Raw genomic sequence first — 15,592 nt, 5'->3', positions numbered from 1 at the left:
GCACTTGGTTCTGCCCACTGTATGGTATCCAGCCATGGAGGCACCGGCGGCTCACAGACCAGGAGCCCGAGGCGCGGTGTGAGTGAAGTCCAGAGTGAGTGGAGCCCGGCGCTCATGCACAGTGTGGGTTCCAGGCGCCTGAGCTGCCTTGGCTGCCTCCTGGACAGCTGCGTCCTGCCTCGGGGCCAGCTCTGGCCTGGTCTGTGGCCCCTCCCACCCCCCAAAGGCTGAGTCAGTGATTGAGTCTCCGACTCTCTCCACCCATTGGCCAGAAACAACAGAGCTTGGTCCCTGCCTGGGACTCAGTCGGAGGGACAGGGAGGACAGGCGAGTCCCCCGCACCCTGCCTCCTTGCTGACATCTAGCAGTGGGAGAGTGGGGTCAGGGAGGGACCCCCCCCGCTGGCCCGTGTCAGGTCTTTGGCCGCAGGGAGTCCCTGACGAGCCCTGACAGCAAATGCCCCTTTGGTCGGGGATCAGCTGTCACCTGGGGAGGTGAGTAGAGGCCCTCAGTGCGATGGGAAGGCCTGCCCCGTCCAGGCCAGGGCCCAGCCTCTCCAGGGGCTGGCGGGATGCTGGACAGATGGCCCAAGCTCGCTTCCCGGGTGCGGGGAGCCACGGCAGCACAGGAGAGGTTTCTGCCAGGCTGGGGCGGCCCAGAGACCCTGGCTGGCTGGGAGACTTGGCTTGGCCCTGGGACTGTGGGGCCTTATCTGTTGTAAAATCAGAAAGATCCTGAGTCTTGTCGGCTGAGCAGGAGGCAGGAGAGCCGAGTGGGTCCCAAAAGCATTGTCTGCTGGCCCCACAGGGACACGTTTTCTGTGCACCCATCACTCACGTGCTGGGCCTCGGCGCCCGGTACCCTTGTGAACCTCTGTCCGTCCCTCCCACCCTCTGACCCCGAGTGGTGTTTTCTGGGGTCTGTGTGTCTGTCTCCTGGTCCTACAATTCGTGATTTAGAACAGCCCCCGAGTTCCCATTCTCCAGATGAGGAAACCCGGGACAGAGGGGACGGCGCCTACTCCAGAGAGGAACGCTCGCTCGGGGACGGGAGCGGCCTGTCAGGGTCGTTGGAGTCTTTTCTGGAAGAGCCGAGTGCACAGTCGGTGCTCAGCACCTGCCTGATGGTGGTGGAGCAGCACTTAGGGCCTGGTGTTCCTCCTCAAACAGACGTGTGGTGGGCGGGCATGGGGAGGAAGTGCCAGCCGGGTGCCTGGCTGGCGGGCTGGGGCCTCCCTCAGGTCTGCCCTTCATGGCCTCGCCCTGCTCCTAGGTCACCGCCCTGGAGAGCAGGTGTCTGACTTCCTGGGGTAGCGGCAGGCGCCCGTCCTGGCCAACCTCGCCATTGCCATCGCCGTCATCCTCCCGGGACTCTTCGGCACCATCCGGTACCGGCCGCGCTATGCCGTGGTGGGTCCTGGGCCTGGCCTCTTTACGAGCAGGTGGGTTGGGGTGACCAGGATGGCGGCTCCCGCGGCACCTTGCACTGTCCTGCCCTGTTTTCCTGGAAGCCACTGAACACCCCACAAATGCCAACCCCGACCCCTGGGTTCAGACCTCTTTGCTGCCTGGACATCTAGGATTGTGGTTCGGACACAGGGGCTTCTCCGAGGCTTCGAGGAGCAGCTGCATATACGGGGGAGCCCCAGGTCCTGAACGGCTTCACTAATTCATCCTCTCAGTAGCCAGGGATGTGGGTGCTGCCATGATCCCCGCTTTACAGACAGGAAAATGGCACAGAGTCACCGCCCCGAGCCCAGGGTGGGCCTGGACCCCGGCAGACCCTGCCCATGCTGTGGCCTCTGGAGAAGCTGAAAGAATGTTCAGAAAAGCGTCTCTGCCCAGTCAGCGTTTTCCTTCCGTGCAGAACCAGATCACCAGTCTGGACCAGTGGATTGCAGCCACCTTTTCCCACAGAGAGCAAAAGCCACCACCGGCCGCGTGCACATAAATGCGTGCGGCTGTGTCTGCAAAACTTTATTTATGAAAGCCGCTGTCGGCTCTTTGGGGCACTCTCCTGGGATGGTTTTTGGGGTGCTCTGCAGCGGAGATCTGCCCGGTGAGGCGAGGACAGGCTGAGCAGCTCAGCCAGGAGGCTGTGTCCCTATGCCGACCTGTGCTGGTACTCCCTCCACCTGGCTGTGCCCCACCTCATTCCTGGGGCGCCCACGTGGGAAAGCTGTGAGACCTACCCTGGTGGGCTCGAGCGACCCCTTTCTCCACGCTGTGCATCTGGAGAGCAGAGGCCACCCTTCCTGTGCAATCGCAGACCCTCCCCCTCTCCCCAGCACACAGTGTGGCAGCCCCGCCCTCCCCTCTCCCCAGCACAGTGTGGCGGCCCCGCCCTCCCCTCTCCCCAGCACACAGTGTGGCGGCCCCGCCCTCCCCTCTCCCCAGCACAGTGTGGCGGCCCCGCCCTCCCCTCTGCCCAGCACAGTGTGGCGGCCCCGCCCTCCGCTCTCCCCAGCACAGTGTGGCGGCCCCGCCCTCCCCTCTCCCCAGCACACAGTGTGGCGGCCCCGCCCTCCCCTCTCCCCAGCACACAGTGTGGCGGCCCCGCCCTCCCCTCTCCCCAGCACACAGTGTGGCGGCCCCGCCCTCCCCTCTCCCCAGCACACAGTGTGGCGGCCCCGCCCTCCCCTCTCCCCAGCACACAGTGTGGCGGCCCCGCCCTCCCCTCTCCCCAGCACACAGTGTGGCGGCCCCGCCCTCCCCTCTCCCCAGCACAGTGTGGCGGCCCCGCCCTCCCCTCTCCCCAGCACACAGTGTGGCAGCCCCGTCCTCCCCTCTCCCCAGCACAGTGTGGCAGCCCCGCCCTCCCCTCTCCCCAGCACACAGTGTGGCAGCCCCGCCCTCCCCTCTCCCCAGCACACAGTGTGGCAGCCCCGCCCTCCCCTCTCCCCAGCACACAGTGTGGCAGCCCCGCCCTCCCCTCTCCCCAGCACACAGTGTGGCAGCCCCGTCCTCCCCTCTCCCCAGCACAGTGTGGCAGCCCCGCCCTCCCCTCTCCCCAGCACACAGTGTGGCAGCCCCGTCCTCCCCTCTCCCCAGCACAGTGTGGCAGCCCCGCCCTCCCCTCTCCCGGCACACAGTGTGGCAGCCCCATCCTCCCCTCTCCCCGCACACAGTGTGGCAGCCCCATCCTCCCCGCTCCCCAGCACACAGTGTGGCAGCCCCGTCCTCCCCTCTCCCCAGCACACAGTGGCAGCCCTGCCCTCCCCTCTCCCCAGCACACAGTGTGGCAGCCCCGCCCTCCCCTCTCCCCAGCACAGTGTGGCAGCCACGTCCTCCCCTCTCCCCGCACACAGTGTGGCGGCCCCGTCCTCCCCTCTCCCCAGCACACAGTGCAGCCGCCCCACCCCCTCCTCAGCACACAGTGTGGCAGCCCCGCCCTCCCCTCTCCCCAGCACACAGTGTGGCAGCCCCGCGCCCCCCTCTCCCCAGCACACAGTGTGGCAGCCCCGCCCTCCCCTCTCCCCAGCACACAGTGTGGCAGCCCCGCCCTCCCCTCTCCCCAGCACACAGTGTGGCAGCCCCGCCCTCCCCTCTCCCCAGCACACAGTGTGGCAACCCCGTCCTCCCCTCTCCCCAGCACACAGTGTGGCAGCCCCGTCCTCCCCTCTCCCCAGCACACAGTGTGGCAGCCCCACCCTCCCCTCTCCCCAGCACACAGTGTGGCAGCCCCGTCCTCCCCTCTCCCCAGCACACAGTGTGGCAGCCCCGTCCTCCCCTCTCCCCAGCACACAGTGTGGCAGCCCCGCCCTCCCCTCTCCCCAGCACACAGTGTGGCAGCCGCAGTGTGGCAGCCGTCTGGGTCTCCTGGAACATCTTCCTCATCTGCTTCTACCTGTAAGTCGGGGGGCTCTCACAGGTGAGTGCAGGCGGGAAGGCAGCACAGGGTCCTTCCTGGGGTCCTGGCCGGGCTCCATCTAACATGCCCTGTGTCTGTTGTGAGAGCCAGGGCTCAGTCCCCAGTACCCAGAGCAGCCCTGGTCGGTAGTTGCTGACTCAGTAAAGGTCTGGGAGAAACCAGTGGGTTGTTTGGTGAATGAGGCTCTCTGTGGGTGTTGGCGGGTGAGGGGGCTCCAGCTGCGGAGAGGGGCCTCAGAGCAGAGACGAGTCCCGGCAGAGATGTGTGGGCGAACGGACCCCACCCTCCTGAGGCCACGTGGGGTGCTTGGTCCCAGCCAGTCGGAGCAACCGTCCAGGCTGGTAAAGCCTGGTGCCTCCTGCACTGCAGGAACTGAGGGAACGGGGGCTGGGGGCTCGTCGCTGAGCCCACCCTAACCCTAACCCTAACCCTAACCCTCCTGAGGCCACGTAGGGTGCTTGGTCCCGGCCAGTCGGAGCAACCGTCCAGGCTGGTAAAGCCTAGTGCCTCCTGCACTGCAGGAACTGAGGGAACGGGGGCTGGGGGCTCGTCGCTGAGCCCACCCTAACCCTAACCCTAACCCTAACCCTCCTGAGGCCACGTGGGGTGCTTGGTCCCGGCCAGTCAGAGCAACCGTCCAGGCTGGTAAAGCCTGGTGCCTCCTGCGCTGCAGGAACTGAGGGAACGGGGGCTGGGAGCTCGTCGCTGAGCCCACCCTGACCGTGACAGGGGCTGTTTCAGGCACTTTCCTTGCAGCTCAGAGGTTGGTCCTCAAGCCGGGGACGAGTGGAGTTTGGTCTCCCCTGGGGGCTCTCTGCTCTGGCCGGTGCGGCACAGGTGGGCACTAGGGCAGGTGCCCAGCTGGGCAGACGGGCCCCCGCTTGCTAGAGCCACACCTGGGGCTGCAACCCAGGAGACTGTCCTGAGTCAGACACAGGTCAAATGGCAGCTTTAGCCAGAGACACGAGGAAAGGTCCGAGTGCACCTGAGAGCAGTCCTGGGGTCTGGGCAGGGAGGCCTTCCTGGAGGAGGAGGTGTGTAGGTCGAGAGCAGGCACAGGAGCGGCTGGGAGGGCCTTGGTATTCTTTCCCCACCAAGGCTGGAGCCCCGGGGGCAGAGTGCGGGAAGGCGGAGGACAGGACCTCTGGCCTCTGCGGTGGTGTCCCCGCAGGCTGCAGTGGGTGAGGCCGGCCACCTCCTGGTGCTAACCGGCCCTGCTCCTCACCCCAGGACAGCGAGCTACTGACCTTCAGCCTCTCCCAGCATCGCTCCTGGTGGCGTGGGCACTGGCTGGGCTGTCTGCACGAGGAGGGGCCCCCCATGGCCAGGCCCTGGTGTCAGGTGCCGACTCTGCCTGGAGCCCTGCTGTGTGGAAGTCCTGCACAGTGGCTGCAGGTCCTGATCATGGTGAGCGTCGGGGAGGGGACCCAGGGTGGGGATGGGCTGATGGGGGAGGGGATACGGCGCTGGGCTCATCTCCCTGGGGTGGGACCAGCTGACCAGGCCTCAAGCTTGTCTCTGCCACGGCAGGATCCCCTTCCTCATCCCCCACCCATGTGGGAGAGGTTAAGGCATCACGGGTGGGCTCCCACGTGGGCTTGCACCGCTGGCACCTCAGTGCCTCCCTCTGCAAGCCACCTCCCCCAAGCGGGGCTGGCCCAGGCCCTTTCTCAGCTTGAGCGAGGTGTTTGCTGTGGGGAGTGGGAAGGGCTCAGATCAGGCCGAGCCCCTGCGTGGGCTTTGACGGCCCCGAGGAGGAGGGGCACACATCTTCCTGACAAACCCATCCACGTGTGTCCCGCCTGTTCCCTCGGCTGCCCCATGCGCATGCCAGTCTCGGGAAGTGGACAGAGCCTGAGTCTGAGCTGGCAAGAAGCCCCTCAAACTTGCCCGGAACCCTGGCGTGTGACCTTGGCAAGGCTGGCGCCACACGACCCACATCTAACCTGGCAGGGATTCTCCCGCCCCAGCTGGAGCTGAGGAGTGGCTGTTGCCTGTGAGAGAACGGGGCTCTGCCGTCCTCCCTGGCCCTGCTTGGGTCTGGCCACACAGCCACGTCCCCGCTGTGCCGCCGCAGTGAGCCTAGCAACCTCCCTGTGCCTCAGCTCCCGCTCTGTAAAATGCAGATGGTGCCTTCCTTGAGGAGTTCGGAAGGAGGAGGCAAAAGCTGGGGCGGGTGTGTAGAAGGTGCTCGGTCTGCCTTGGGCCTCAGGAGCTCCTGGGGCAGGGCCGGGGTGACTGCAGCGTGGCTGGTGCCATCGCTGGAGGAACTTCCGGCCCATCTCAAGGCTCCCCGACTTTCCCTGTGCACACCCAGGTGGACATGGGGCTTCCAGGAGCGAGGCTCCAGCAGCTGGCAGTGGAAGCTCAGTTCCAAATCCAAGGAGCCCGTGGCATGAGAACACGCAACAGTTCCGGTGGCCCCGTGAGGACACTCGATGGTGCGGATGGCCTCGTGAGCTCCCAGGGCTCCTTCCTGGGCTCTGCTCTGGGTCCCACAGGAAATCCGGCCAGGGAGGTGCTGTCCCATAGCAAGGACACAGATGCACCCTGCCAGCTAGAGTCCGGGCCTGTGTCTCCCACCACAGCCACTCAGGCAGGCACAGAGAAGGCCCCAGTTGCCCCCAAAATGTGTGGAACCCAGGCGCCTGCCTCTGGGGGAGAAAGAGCCGATTTCCCAAGGATGCACATCAAAGCTTCTGAGATTAGGGTTTGTGAGAAGGAACAGAAAGGAAACTAGAGCATGAGTGAAGATTCCCTGGGACGGGCCTGGTGTGCTCCGTGGGAGCGGAGGCTGGAGGAGTGAGCGCTCCGCATGGTTGGGGAGACGGGGCCTCCTGTTGGCTTTCATCTTGACTCCCAGGGATGCGAATTTCTTTAATAGGATGTGGTTTCTAAATTCCAGCCAGCTAGTCCTCCCTGGGAGCCCAGCCCCCTGCTTGCTTTGGAGGGCCTGGGAGAGCCTGGCGGCTTGGTCGGCCCCTGCCCAGCTCTGCTGGGGAGGGAAATGGTGGCGGTGAGAGCGCTCTGGGGGTGGGGCACGGGGCCTGCAGATCGCAGGCTTCCATGCAGCAGGGAGGGCGGAGAGCTTCAGGGTGGGCCTGGGGCCCGGATGGTGTCTGTGGCTGCTGCCTGGTCAGTATGTTCTCGGAGGAAGAGGACAGCTGTGAGTATGGACTTCCGCAGGCAGCGGGGCGGGCGCAGGCTCAGCTGCAGCAGGGGCAGCTCTGAGTCTGTCCTGTCTGGGGCAGGGAGAGAGCCCTCCCTTGGGTGAAACCCCACGTCCAGCAGGGCCTTGCTGATGGCTGCAGGCTCCAGGGCTCAGCTGCCTCCAAGTGCAAGGGCGGCTCCTGTGCTTCGGGCCAGGCCTGCCCTCACGATCCCCTCAGTAGCCACAGGTAGAAGGCCTGAGCTCAGACCTGCCGAGGTCCAGGCCGCCGCAGCCCCCAGGCAGCTCAGAACCCGCCCCGCTGGCTGGGACATTCACACCAGGCCCTCGGTTGCAGCCTGGACCCCCCTAGGCAAGATTTCCATTTGCCTTCTGCTCGCAAGCCCCTGTCAACTTGCCTTTGATCTGCAGCACGAAATGGGCCACACTCAGGCGCCCTGACTGCTCCCCTCATCCTGATGCATCTCACAGGAAGACCCTGTGGAGGAGGATTGAGCCGGGTGGGAAGGGCAGATGCCAAGGAGGGTCTGGGTATGCCCAGGGGCCCATGGTTCCTGTGGACTGAACTGCCCCTGGGGTCAGAATCCAGTTCAGAGCCATCTGTCCCCAGGACTCTGGGGCCATGGGGTCAGCAGTCCACATGTCAGAGGCCCCCTACCCTCAGACCAGGCCTGATTCCAGAGGCTGAGGACGCCCTCAGAGCCACGGCCCCAGCGCCCGGCATCCCTCAGCCGCTGAGCTGCGGATCCTGAACTATCACTCAGAGCTCAGCCAGCTTCCTGGGAGGAAGCAGACGGCTTCTGCACACTGGTTCCATTAAAACATTTTAAGATGGGAACCCCATTTGAACCCGGGGTTCAAAATGCATTGACTTTGCCCAGAGAGCCCCTGCCGCATGCTGGCTGTGTAGACACAGCATCAAGGGAGTGACGGTGTGTGAACGTGACAGAGGGTGGTGGGGAGAGCGGGCAGAACATGGTGCAGGCCTGCGCAGGTCGGAGGACCCCGGCCATCCTACCCCCACCGTCCCCAGGCCGTGTCCCCTCTGCGATTTTGTCGGGGCTTCCGGCGCCGTCTGTGCCCCCGGGAATCCGTGGACTTCACTGTCTGATTGCGCTTGTTCTCCGCTCTGCCATCTTTTCCATTGTGTGGAGTTTGTTTTATTTGGGTCTTGATTTCTTTCAGTTGGTTTCATTGGTGGATTTGATCCATTTCCTCTCTACCATGTCAATGAAAAGCCATCCAGCCTCTTGTCCAAGCAGGCGTACTTGTAAGTATGGCTGGCAGAATTTGCTCTGCGTCCAGCCTAGCCAATCTGGCGCTCACAGTGAGAGGCTGCCTTCCTTGGGGGCCTCACCAGCCACTTGCCTGTCTGTGCTGCCATCCATCCATCCATCCATCCGTCCATCCATCCATCCATCCATCCATCCCTCCATCCATGCATCCATCCATCCATCCATCCATCCATCCATCCATCCTTCCATCCATGCATCTATCCATCCATCCATCCATGCATCCATCCATCCATCCATCCATCCTTCCATCCATGCATCCATCCATCCATCCATCCATCCATCCCTCCATCCATCTGTCCATCCATCTGTCCATCCATCCATCCATCCATCCATCCTTCCATCCATCCCTCCATCCATCCACCCCCACTTCTCTAAGATCTGCTTCGTGCCAGGCTCTGGGGTGGTACTGGGGGTGCGGAGGCCTAGGGCACAGTCCCAGCCCAGAAGCTCAGAGCGCAGCAGAGATGGAGCCTTTGGGAGGGGGTTGGGTCCAAGAGTTGGCTCTGAACCAGGGGCGCAAAGCGGGTCTGAAGAGCAGGCAGCATGGGGGTGCTGCAGCGGTCTCTCCGTGGTGGGCAGCTGGGGCACTGGTTTCCTATCTGGCAGAACCAGACCTCTTTCTTGAAAGGCAGCACCCACAGCTCTGCAAACCCCAGACCTCAGGGTGGGGTGCCAGGCCTCCCAGCTGCCTCCTCTGAAATAGCTTTTGCCAGACAGCCCGCGCTGTACACAATCCCAGTTTGGGGCTCAGAATAGGCAGCTGCACCTCCCCTGGGCTACCCAGGACCCCGGAGACACCTGATGCCACGCCCCTGGGTAGCCCTCATCCCTTCTGTCCTAAAAACGAGGGTGTCACAGCAGGGGCTGTGTGAGTTAGCAGGAGCCCAGTTCCCATGTCAGAGAATGGGGAATAAAGGGCTGAGCAGGGATCACAGGCAGGTCCTGAGCCGGGGACTCAGGCACACGCCTGGGCTGGGTGAGCAGGGCTGGGGTCACAGGCAGGTCCTGAGCTGGGGACTTGGGCACACGCCTGGGCTGGGTGAGCAGGGCTGGGGTCATAGGCAGGTCCTGAGCCGGGGACTCGGGCACACGCCTGGGCTGGGCAGGATGCAACACACCAGACGGACCTCAGCGATTTTCCCCCGGCTGAGGAGCCTGTGAGAGCCCCACCCCACTCCTAGCCCCACAGCCCAGACCCCACTGAGATGTCAGCACAAGACGCCAGCATGCCCCCGACAGGGAGAGGCATGGGTGGGGAGCCTCAGCCCCAACCACCTCCTTTCTGCCAAAGGCCTGAAGCCACCCACTGCTTGGACTTTTCCATTTCAGGTTCTCAAGGGGAGGGGACGGCAGTCCCCAGTGGCCACCCCAGCCCTGCGTCCCCAGGTGTTCTCTGACCTTGTCCCCACAGGCCTGCGTAAGTCACGAAACAGCTGATCATGCTCCTGCGGCTTCCAGCCTCAGCGACCCACCTACGACAGTCCCAAGGCCTTGGGACACGCCCCACCCAGCACCTCCTGGGTGACTGGCAGCGCCTGCCCTGGGTTCAACCAGTCAGGGCGGCAGGGCAGCACCAAGGCTGGCTGCAGCTTCGGGAGAGTTTGAAATTTCCTTTCTCTAAAATAAAAGAAAACATGCAAAAGCAAAGGCAGAGCCCCACGTGGCCACCTCCTCCGTGGCCACCTCCTCCAGCAGCATGGGGGCCACAGCTCTGTCCCCAGGCCCCTCCCTCAGGTGCCTGCCTGGGGCCACTGGACCCTCGGGCTGCACTCGCCGCTATTGGGGGACAGTGAGGTGGGAACAGCACAGGCCCCCAGAAGGTCAACATGAGCCCCGAGACCCCTGAAGTGGCGAGGGTCCCAGCTGAAGATGGAGAGCACCCCAGCCCTGAACTCGTGCCAGACAAACCCCCACCCAGCCCAGGAGCTGAGGCTGATGGAGCCCAGGGGTGGGAGCAGGGCTTGACCAGGAACAGCAGAGCCAGGCCTCACCACACAGGGCAGGGCACACGGTGGTGACGGGTGGGCAGCACCTTTGTAAACAGGGGTCTTGGGCAGATGGTCCCAGAGGATCCCCAGGTATCACCAAGTTGGTAAATAAACAGGAACCTGGCCTCGACCACCCTCTGGAAGATGTTGAGCTTGGGGAATAGTTAGGGGTAGTCTCAGGTGGGGCCTGAGGCCTGCTTATTCCAACAGTCACTAACACGTGGAGGGTAAGTGCGAGGGGCAGGAGGTGAAGGGCCCAGAAGGGGTGTCCGAGGGAGTGAGGGGAGTCTGGGGAGCCTCCCAGGGAGGCGGTGACCTGTGTCAGGGGTCGGGCGGGCGGGGAGGGACGGGCTGCCGAGCGTGTCCAGGGAAAACCCACTTTATTTATATTCAGAAGCATCCAAACGGGCAGGAAAGCCACCCCCATGCCCAGCAGGACTCCCTTGTCCACCCTGGGCTGTGGCGGGGGAATCGGGGTGGGTTGGTACTGGATGGACCCCAGCCCTGCCGTCCTCAGCAGGCCCAGAACACAGTGCAGGACAGGCAGAGGGGGTCAGAGGCCCACCCTGCAGCCCCCTGGGTGACCATGGCCTAGGACAGGAAGGTACGGACGCGGCCTCGGACGGGCGCCCGGCAGATGGGGCACAGCTGCAGGCTGGGGGCGCACTCGGCACAGACCAGGTGGCCGCAGGGCACGAACACGATGGCCACGGCGTGGTCCAGGCACACCTTGCACGTCCTCTCCTCCTGCAGCTGCCGCAGCTGCTCCTCCATGTCCCTGGCCCCCGGGGGCTCCAGGACCCACCACGCCCGCCGGGCCTGGGTTGGACTGGCTCCTCCTACGAGATACCCCGGCCCTCCCTCTATGGGCCGTGGAAGGTGGGTGTCACCCAGCACCCCAGGGTGCCATCGGCCCTCCCCTGGCCCAGCCCCACCCTGGGGGGTCCTGGGCCTGTACCTGGCTCCTGGGCACCTTCAGACTGGACTTCTCTTCCGGGCATGGGCAGCTCTGGGTCCCCAGGGGCAGGGGCTGTGGACAGTTAGCATGGATTTGAGGCCTTGCTCCCAAGGGGAAAGCCGGGCCAGCTCGGAGACAGATCCACAGCCTGTGGGGTCCAGTTCTGGCCGAGAGTGGAGGGGCTTCAGAGTCCCCCTGCTCCCACACCACTTCCCACCCTCCCACAGCGAGCAGAATCCAGAGGCTTCCTGGAGGGGCCGCCAGAGAGCCTGCCCCTTGTCCAAGGCCCTCTGCACATCCAGCCCCACTGGCAGTGGCTGCGGCCGCTGTGTGCTGGGCACTGTTGGGGGTGGCGTAGTGGGGGGTGGCATGGTGGGAGGTGGCGTGGCGGGATGTGGCGTGGCGGGGGTGGCGTGGCAGGGGGTGGCATGGCGGGGGTGGCGTGGCGGGGGTGGCGTGGCGGGAGGTGGCATGGCGGGGGTGGCATGGCGGGGGGTGGCGTGGTGGGGGTGGCGTGGCGGGAGGTGGCGTGGGGGGGGTGGTGTGGCAGGAGGCAATGGGCTGTGCCAAGGGGTGAGCTGGGGGGAAGCAGAGTTTGGGCCTGGCATTGGCGGGAGGCCCCTGCTGTCCCATCCCTGTCCTCATGGCACAGCCCCCATGAGGTCAACCCTGGCAGCACCTCACACCCGGTCACGTGCCCATCACTGTCCTTGCTGCCCAGCAGGGTGGGGACACCCAGTAGCCTTGGCCAAACACAGGCTGCGGGCGCCCGAGGAGGCAGCCAGGGTGGTGTCAGCTCTCACCCTCTGGGGCCACGGGGGCTGCGTCTTCTGGTTCTTCCCACGGGTCCTGGAAGGAGCCAGAGAATGTTGGTGCCTTGGGGAAACAGGAGGGGCCGGACCCCATTGCCGCCCGGAGCCCCGAGGAGAGGTGGCACTCACCCAGGAGCCCAGCAGCTGGGAGTGAGCCTCCTGCACGCTGTGGACAAAGTCTCTCCCTTTAGACCGGAGCAGGAACTGACACCTGCAGAAGCCCCCAGATGCAGGATGAGGCTCCGAGCCTCCGCTGTCAGCTTCAGCCCCTGGAGCCCCTGGGGCCGGGGTTGGGCCCCTCCTCCCGCTGCCCTGCAGTGGCTGTGGGCGTGGGCTGGGGGGCTGCTTTGGAGACGCCTCGTGGGCCTTCCGGGTATTTCCATGGGAGAGGAATTTCTGCCCCCAGCAGCCCTTCCCAAAAGGGGCCCTCACAGGAAAAGTGAGTACCTGCCGGGCAGAAGCACCATCCACAGAGGGGCCTTCCCAGTGCCCTGTGGGGCCGGGGAGGCAAAGCGGGCCTGGGGTTGGGTTGACAGAGCCCTTTGGGGCCCACCCTGACCCGTGATCAGACCTAGGGCGCCGGGAGCAGCCGGTACCTGGGGAACCATTTGGCATGCTCTGTCCAGGGGTCGTCCCCGCGCTTCCAGCTCTGCAGGCCCCCGTAGCAGAAGAAGCACCTCACCTTGTCCTGCTGGCCTGGGGTGTGGCAGAGATGCTGGCACCAGCCAGGCCCCACCCAGCCCCAGGGCCCCCGCTGCGTCCTTCCAAGGCTATGAGAGCTTGAGGTGGAGGGGTTGGGAGCGCCAGGTGGTAACAGGGAGGAGGAGTGGGCAGGGGGCTTGGTGGGTGATGTCACATGCACATCATTTGCGTCAAAGGTGAAGGGGACAAGGGTGTCTGCGTGCCCAGCAGGACGAGTGAGAAGGTTCAGGAAAGGACTGAGCTGGCATTTGCATTGTCCACAGTGAGCGGTGGGGGCCCCCCAGGGCCTGGCACATCTATAGCCCTGGGGCTTCAGGAGTCCGAAGGGCCCCTCCCCAGGTCTCTGCTTCCCAGAATGGATTCCCAGTGAGCAGAAGAGGGGCGACTACCCTATCTGGCACCAGGCTTAGTTTTAGGAGCTCATGCCTTCCTTTGGGGGTGGGAAACCCCTCACCACTCTACCTCCTGGCGGCTCCATCCCCTCATGGCAGCTGTGGGGTACATCACCTGGCACTGCCATCACAGGTCTGGGCTGCAGCAGGCGCTGGGCCTACAGGAGCCCCAAAGAGCCCTGCTCCACAGCTGCCATGCCTCCAGCCCGGCCTTCGCCTGCTGAGCCTTGGACCTCCGGGGAGGTGGGTGAGCTGGGCCGGCCCCTTGACGCTGAGGCTCCTGACTGTCCCAGCCACGGTCCCTACCCCCAGCTGTCTCACGTTGGTCTGGCCTTCCCAGGACGGTGCCCCCCAGAGCCCGCTGCTGACGATGACCAATGCTGTGCCAGGGCTTTAAAGCCCCGCTGCCCTGTCCCTCAGCCAGGAAGGGGCAGAGCTGGGACCTGAACTCAGGTCTGACCACGTGGTCCCAGCTGTAGGGCCGAGGAGCAGGCCCAGGCTGAGACTAAGGTAGGGGCTCCGGGGACTTGGTTCAGTCGGGGAAGACCAGACAGTGGCTGCGGGCTGGGGCCTGCAGAAATTCCCCACAGACTGAGCGGCCAGGACCTCACAGCTGACCACTGCCTGCCTCGGTCACCCTGATCTGTTCCTTAAACATCTCACCCGTGCAGACCAGCGGTAGGGGGAAAGCTGAGGGCCCCAGGCCATGTCAGCCCAGCCCACTTCTATCACAAAGGGGTACTTGCACGCCCAGGTAGCGGCCTCCACAGCTGAGACACCCAGACTGTGGCCAGAGGCAGCCCCTCCTCCTGTCCCACAGTCTGACAACTCGGCCAGCAGAGACTCCGGGGGAAAGTGTCAGGCACCAAGACATGGCCACTGAAGGGGCTTGCAAGACCATTCAGTCATCAGGCCGGACCCTTCCCGTTGGGGTGTGGGTGCTGTGGAGGAGGCAGAGCCCTGGGCTGGAAGGGTCCAGAATTGTGCCCAGGCCCTCGGCAGGAAGGCCCCGTACCCCAGGACTGACCTGTGTGGAAGAAGCCGGCGGCGGCCAGCAGCGCGGGCGGCACCCCAGCGGTCAGCGGCCAGTCATAGAAGGAGGCCAGACGCAGCTCCTCAGAGCCCATGCCGGGGAAGGCAGGCCCCCTGGGCGAGGTGGCCCCAGCGCCCTCCTCCTCTTCCTCCTCTGCCAGGGGCCGCAGCTGGCCCAGGATCTGCCCGTCCACGTGGTCCCAGGCTCTGCAGGTGTCCAGGCCCAGGACAGGGCAGCACAGAGCGCGGGCACCACGGTGCTCCTCGGGGCTCGGCTCCGGCCCACGGGGCAGGCACTTGGCACTGTCTTCAGGCCCCATGGAGGGAATGGCGGCTCTGGCCAGGTCTGCAGCAGCAATGGGGCTGATGGCCAGTCCCAGAGTATGTCTGGCTGCCCTTCTGGAGCTCCTGACCCCCACACCCACCCAGGGACTGCAAGAATAGGCACGGCCTTGCCACCAGACACCCTGGGCGGGGAGTATCCCGGGGCCAACCGCTTTCTGGAAGAGCCCAGGGTGGCCTCTAGGGTCACATGCTCTGTGCATCGGGGCCGTGTCATGGGGCCCCTGGCAGGGTCTCAGATCCCGCTCACAGCACGTGGGCAGGCAGTGTCTCTCTGAACCAGCGGGGAGGGAACTGAGCATGGAGACCCTCCCCAGGCTGATGCCTGCCCCAGGGCTGTCGGGGAGGGGTTGGAGAGCGGGAGATGATGGCTCTGGGGTCAGGCGCCCAGGGCAGCCTCTGGAAGCAGAGAAGGCTCAAGTAAGAATGGATGGACTGTGCTGCCATCCAGGCAGGGGCCGTGAGCCCCCACCTTGCAGGGGTGTCTCTGGCCACACAGGGCCTAGTGCTGTGTCATTCGGGGCTGGGGCTGGAGGCAGGTTACCCAGGTGTTCTCTGAAACATCCCTCTGTCCCACGGGGCCTCCACAGGTCTGGGAGCAGCTCTTTTCCTCAGGCCATGAAGATCAGAGCAGACAAAAGGGCCTGTGCTGCACTCCCCTCCCCAACCCCTTCCCATCCCTCTCTTCCCCTCCTTCCCCCACCTCCCCTCACTTCCCCCACCTCCCCCCACTTCCCCCACCTCCCCCCACCTCCCCCACCTCCCCCCACCTCCCCCACCTCCCCCACCTCCCCCACCTCCCCCCACTTCCTCCCACCTTCCCCCACTTCCCCCACCTCCCCTCACTTCCTCCACCTCCCTCCACTTCCCCCACCTCCCTCCACTTCCCCCACCTCCCTCCACTTCCCCTACCTCCCTCCACTTCCCCCACCTCCCTCCACTTCCCCCACCTCCCTCCACTTCCCTCATCTCTCTCCACTTCCCTCTGTACCAGCCTCCCCAAGTAGCCAGGAGAGAGGCTCTGATGTCCTC

At 64.9% G+C, this 15,592-nt stretch overlaps 1 protein-coding gene across 2 annotated transcripts; it reads right to left on the bottom strand.

Annotated features, from left to right (window-relative positions):
* Positions 1-10,913: 10,913 nt before the first annotated feature.
* BIRC7 (baculoviral IAP repeat containing 7) lies at positions 10,914-14,748 on the bottom strand. 2 transcript variants are annotated; one of them, XM_012440454.2, is made up of 6 exons: positions 14,214-14,748; positions 12,689-12,788; positions 12,222-12,303; positions 12,084-12,129; positions 11,281-11,352; positions 10,914-11,161 (listed from the first exon to the last, which is right to left on the bottom strand). In XM_012440454.2, exons 1-6 carry the CDS (start codon positions 14,536-14,538, stop codon positions 10,914-10,916), a joined length of 873 nt encoding a protein of 290 aa, XP_012295877.2. In that variant the 5' UTR covers positions 14,539-14,748. The 2 variants fall into 2 exon arrangements, with proteins under 2 accessions (XP_012295877.2, XP_012295879.2); XM_012440456.2 differs by having other exon boundaries at positions 10,914-11,111; positions 11,285-11,352.
* Between the last annotated feature and the right edge of the window lie 844 nt (positions 14,749-15,592).

This window comes from Aotus nancymaae, unplaced genomic scaffold (assembly GCF_030222135.1).
Source record: "Aotus nancymaae isolate 86718 unplaced genomic scaffold, 86718_ANA_hifiasm-v0.15.2.pri h1tg000029l, whole genome shotgun sequence".
NCBI lineage: Eukaryota > Metazoa > Chordata > Mammalia > Primates > Aotidae > Aotus > Aotus nancymaae.
The sequence above is the reverse complement of the archived record's forward strand: the minus strand, read 5'-3'. Positions and strand labels throughout refer to the sequence as shown.

Excerpts from the sequence above, each read along its gene's own strand:
- BIRC7 (XM_012440454.2), bottom strand. The coding sequence starts at position 14,538 with ATGGGGCCTGAAGACAGTGCCAAGTGCCTGCCCCGTGGGCCGGAGCCG. Across the intron at positions 12,304-12,688 it reads CATGCCAAATGGTTCCCCAG|GTGTCAGTTCCTGCTCCGGT; the intron begins GTACCGGCTGCT and ends GGGCTTCTGCAG. Across the intron at positions 12,130-12,221 it reads CCCAGCTGCTGGGCTCCTGG|GACCCGTGGGAAGAACCAGA; the intron begins GTGAGTGCCACC and ends GGCTCCTTCCAG.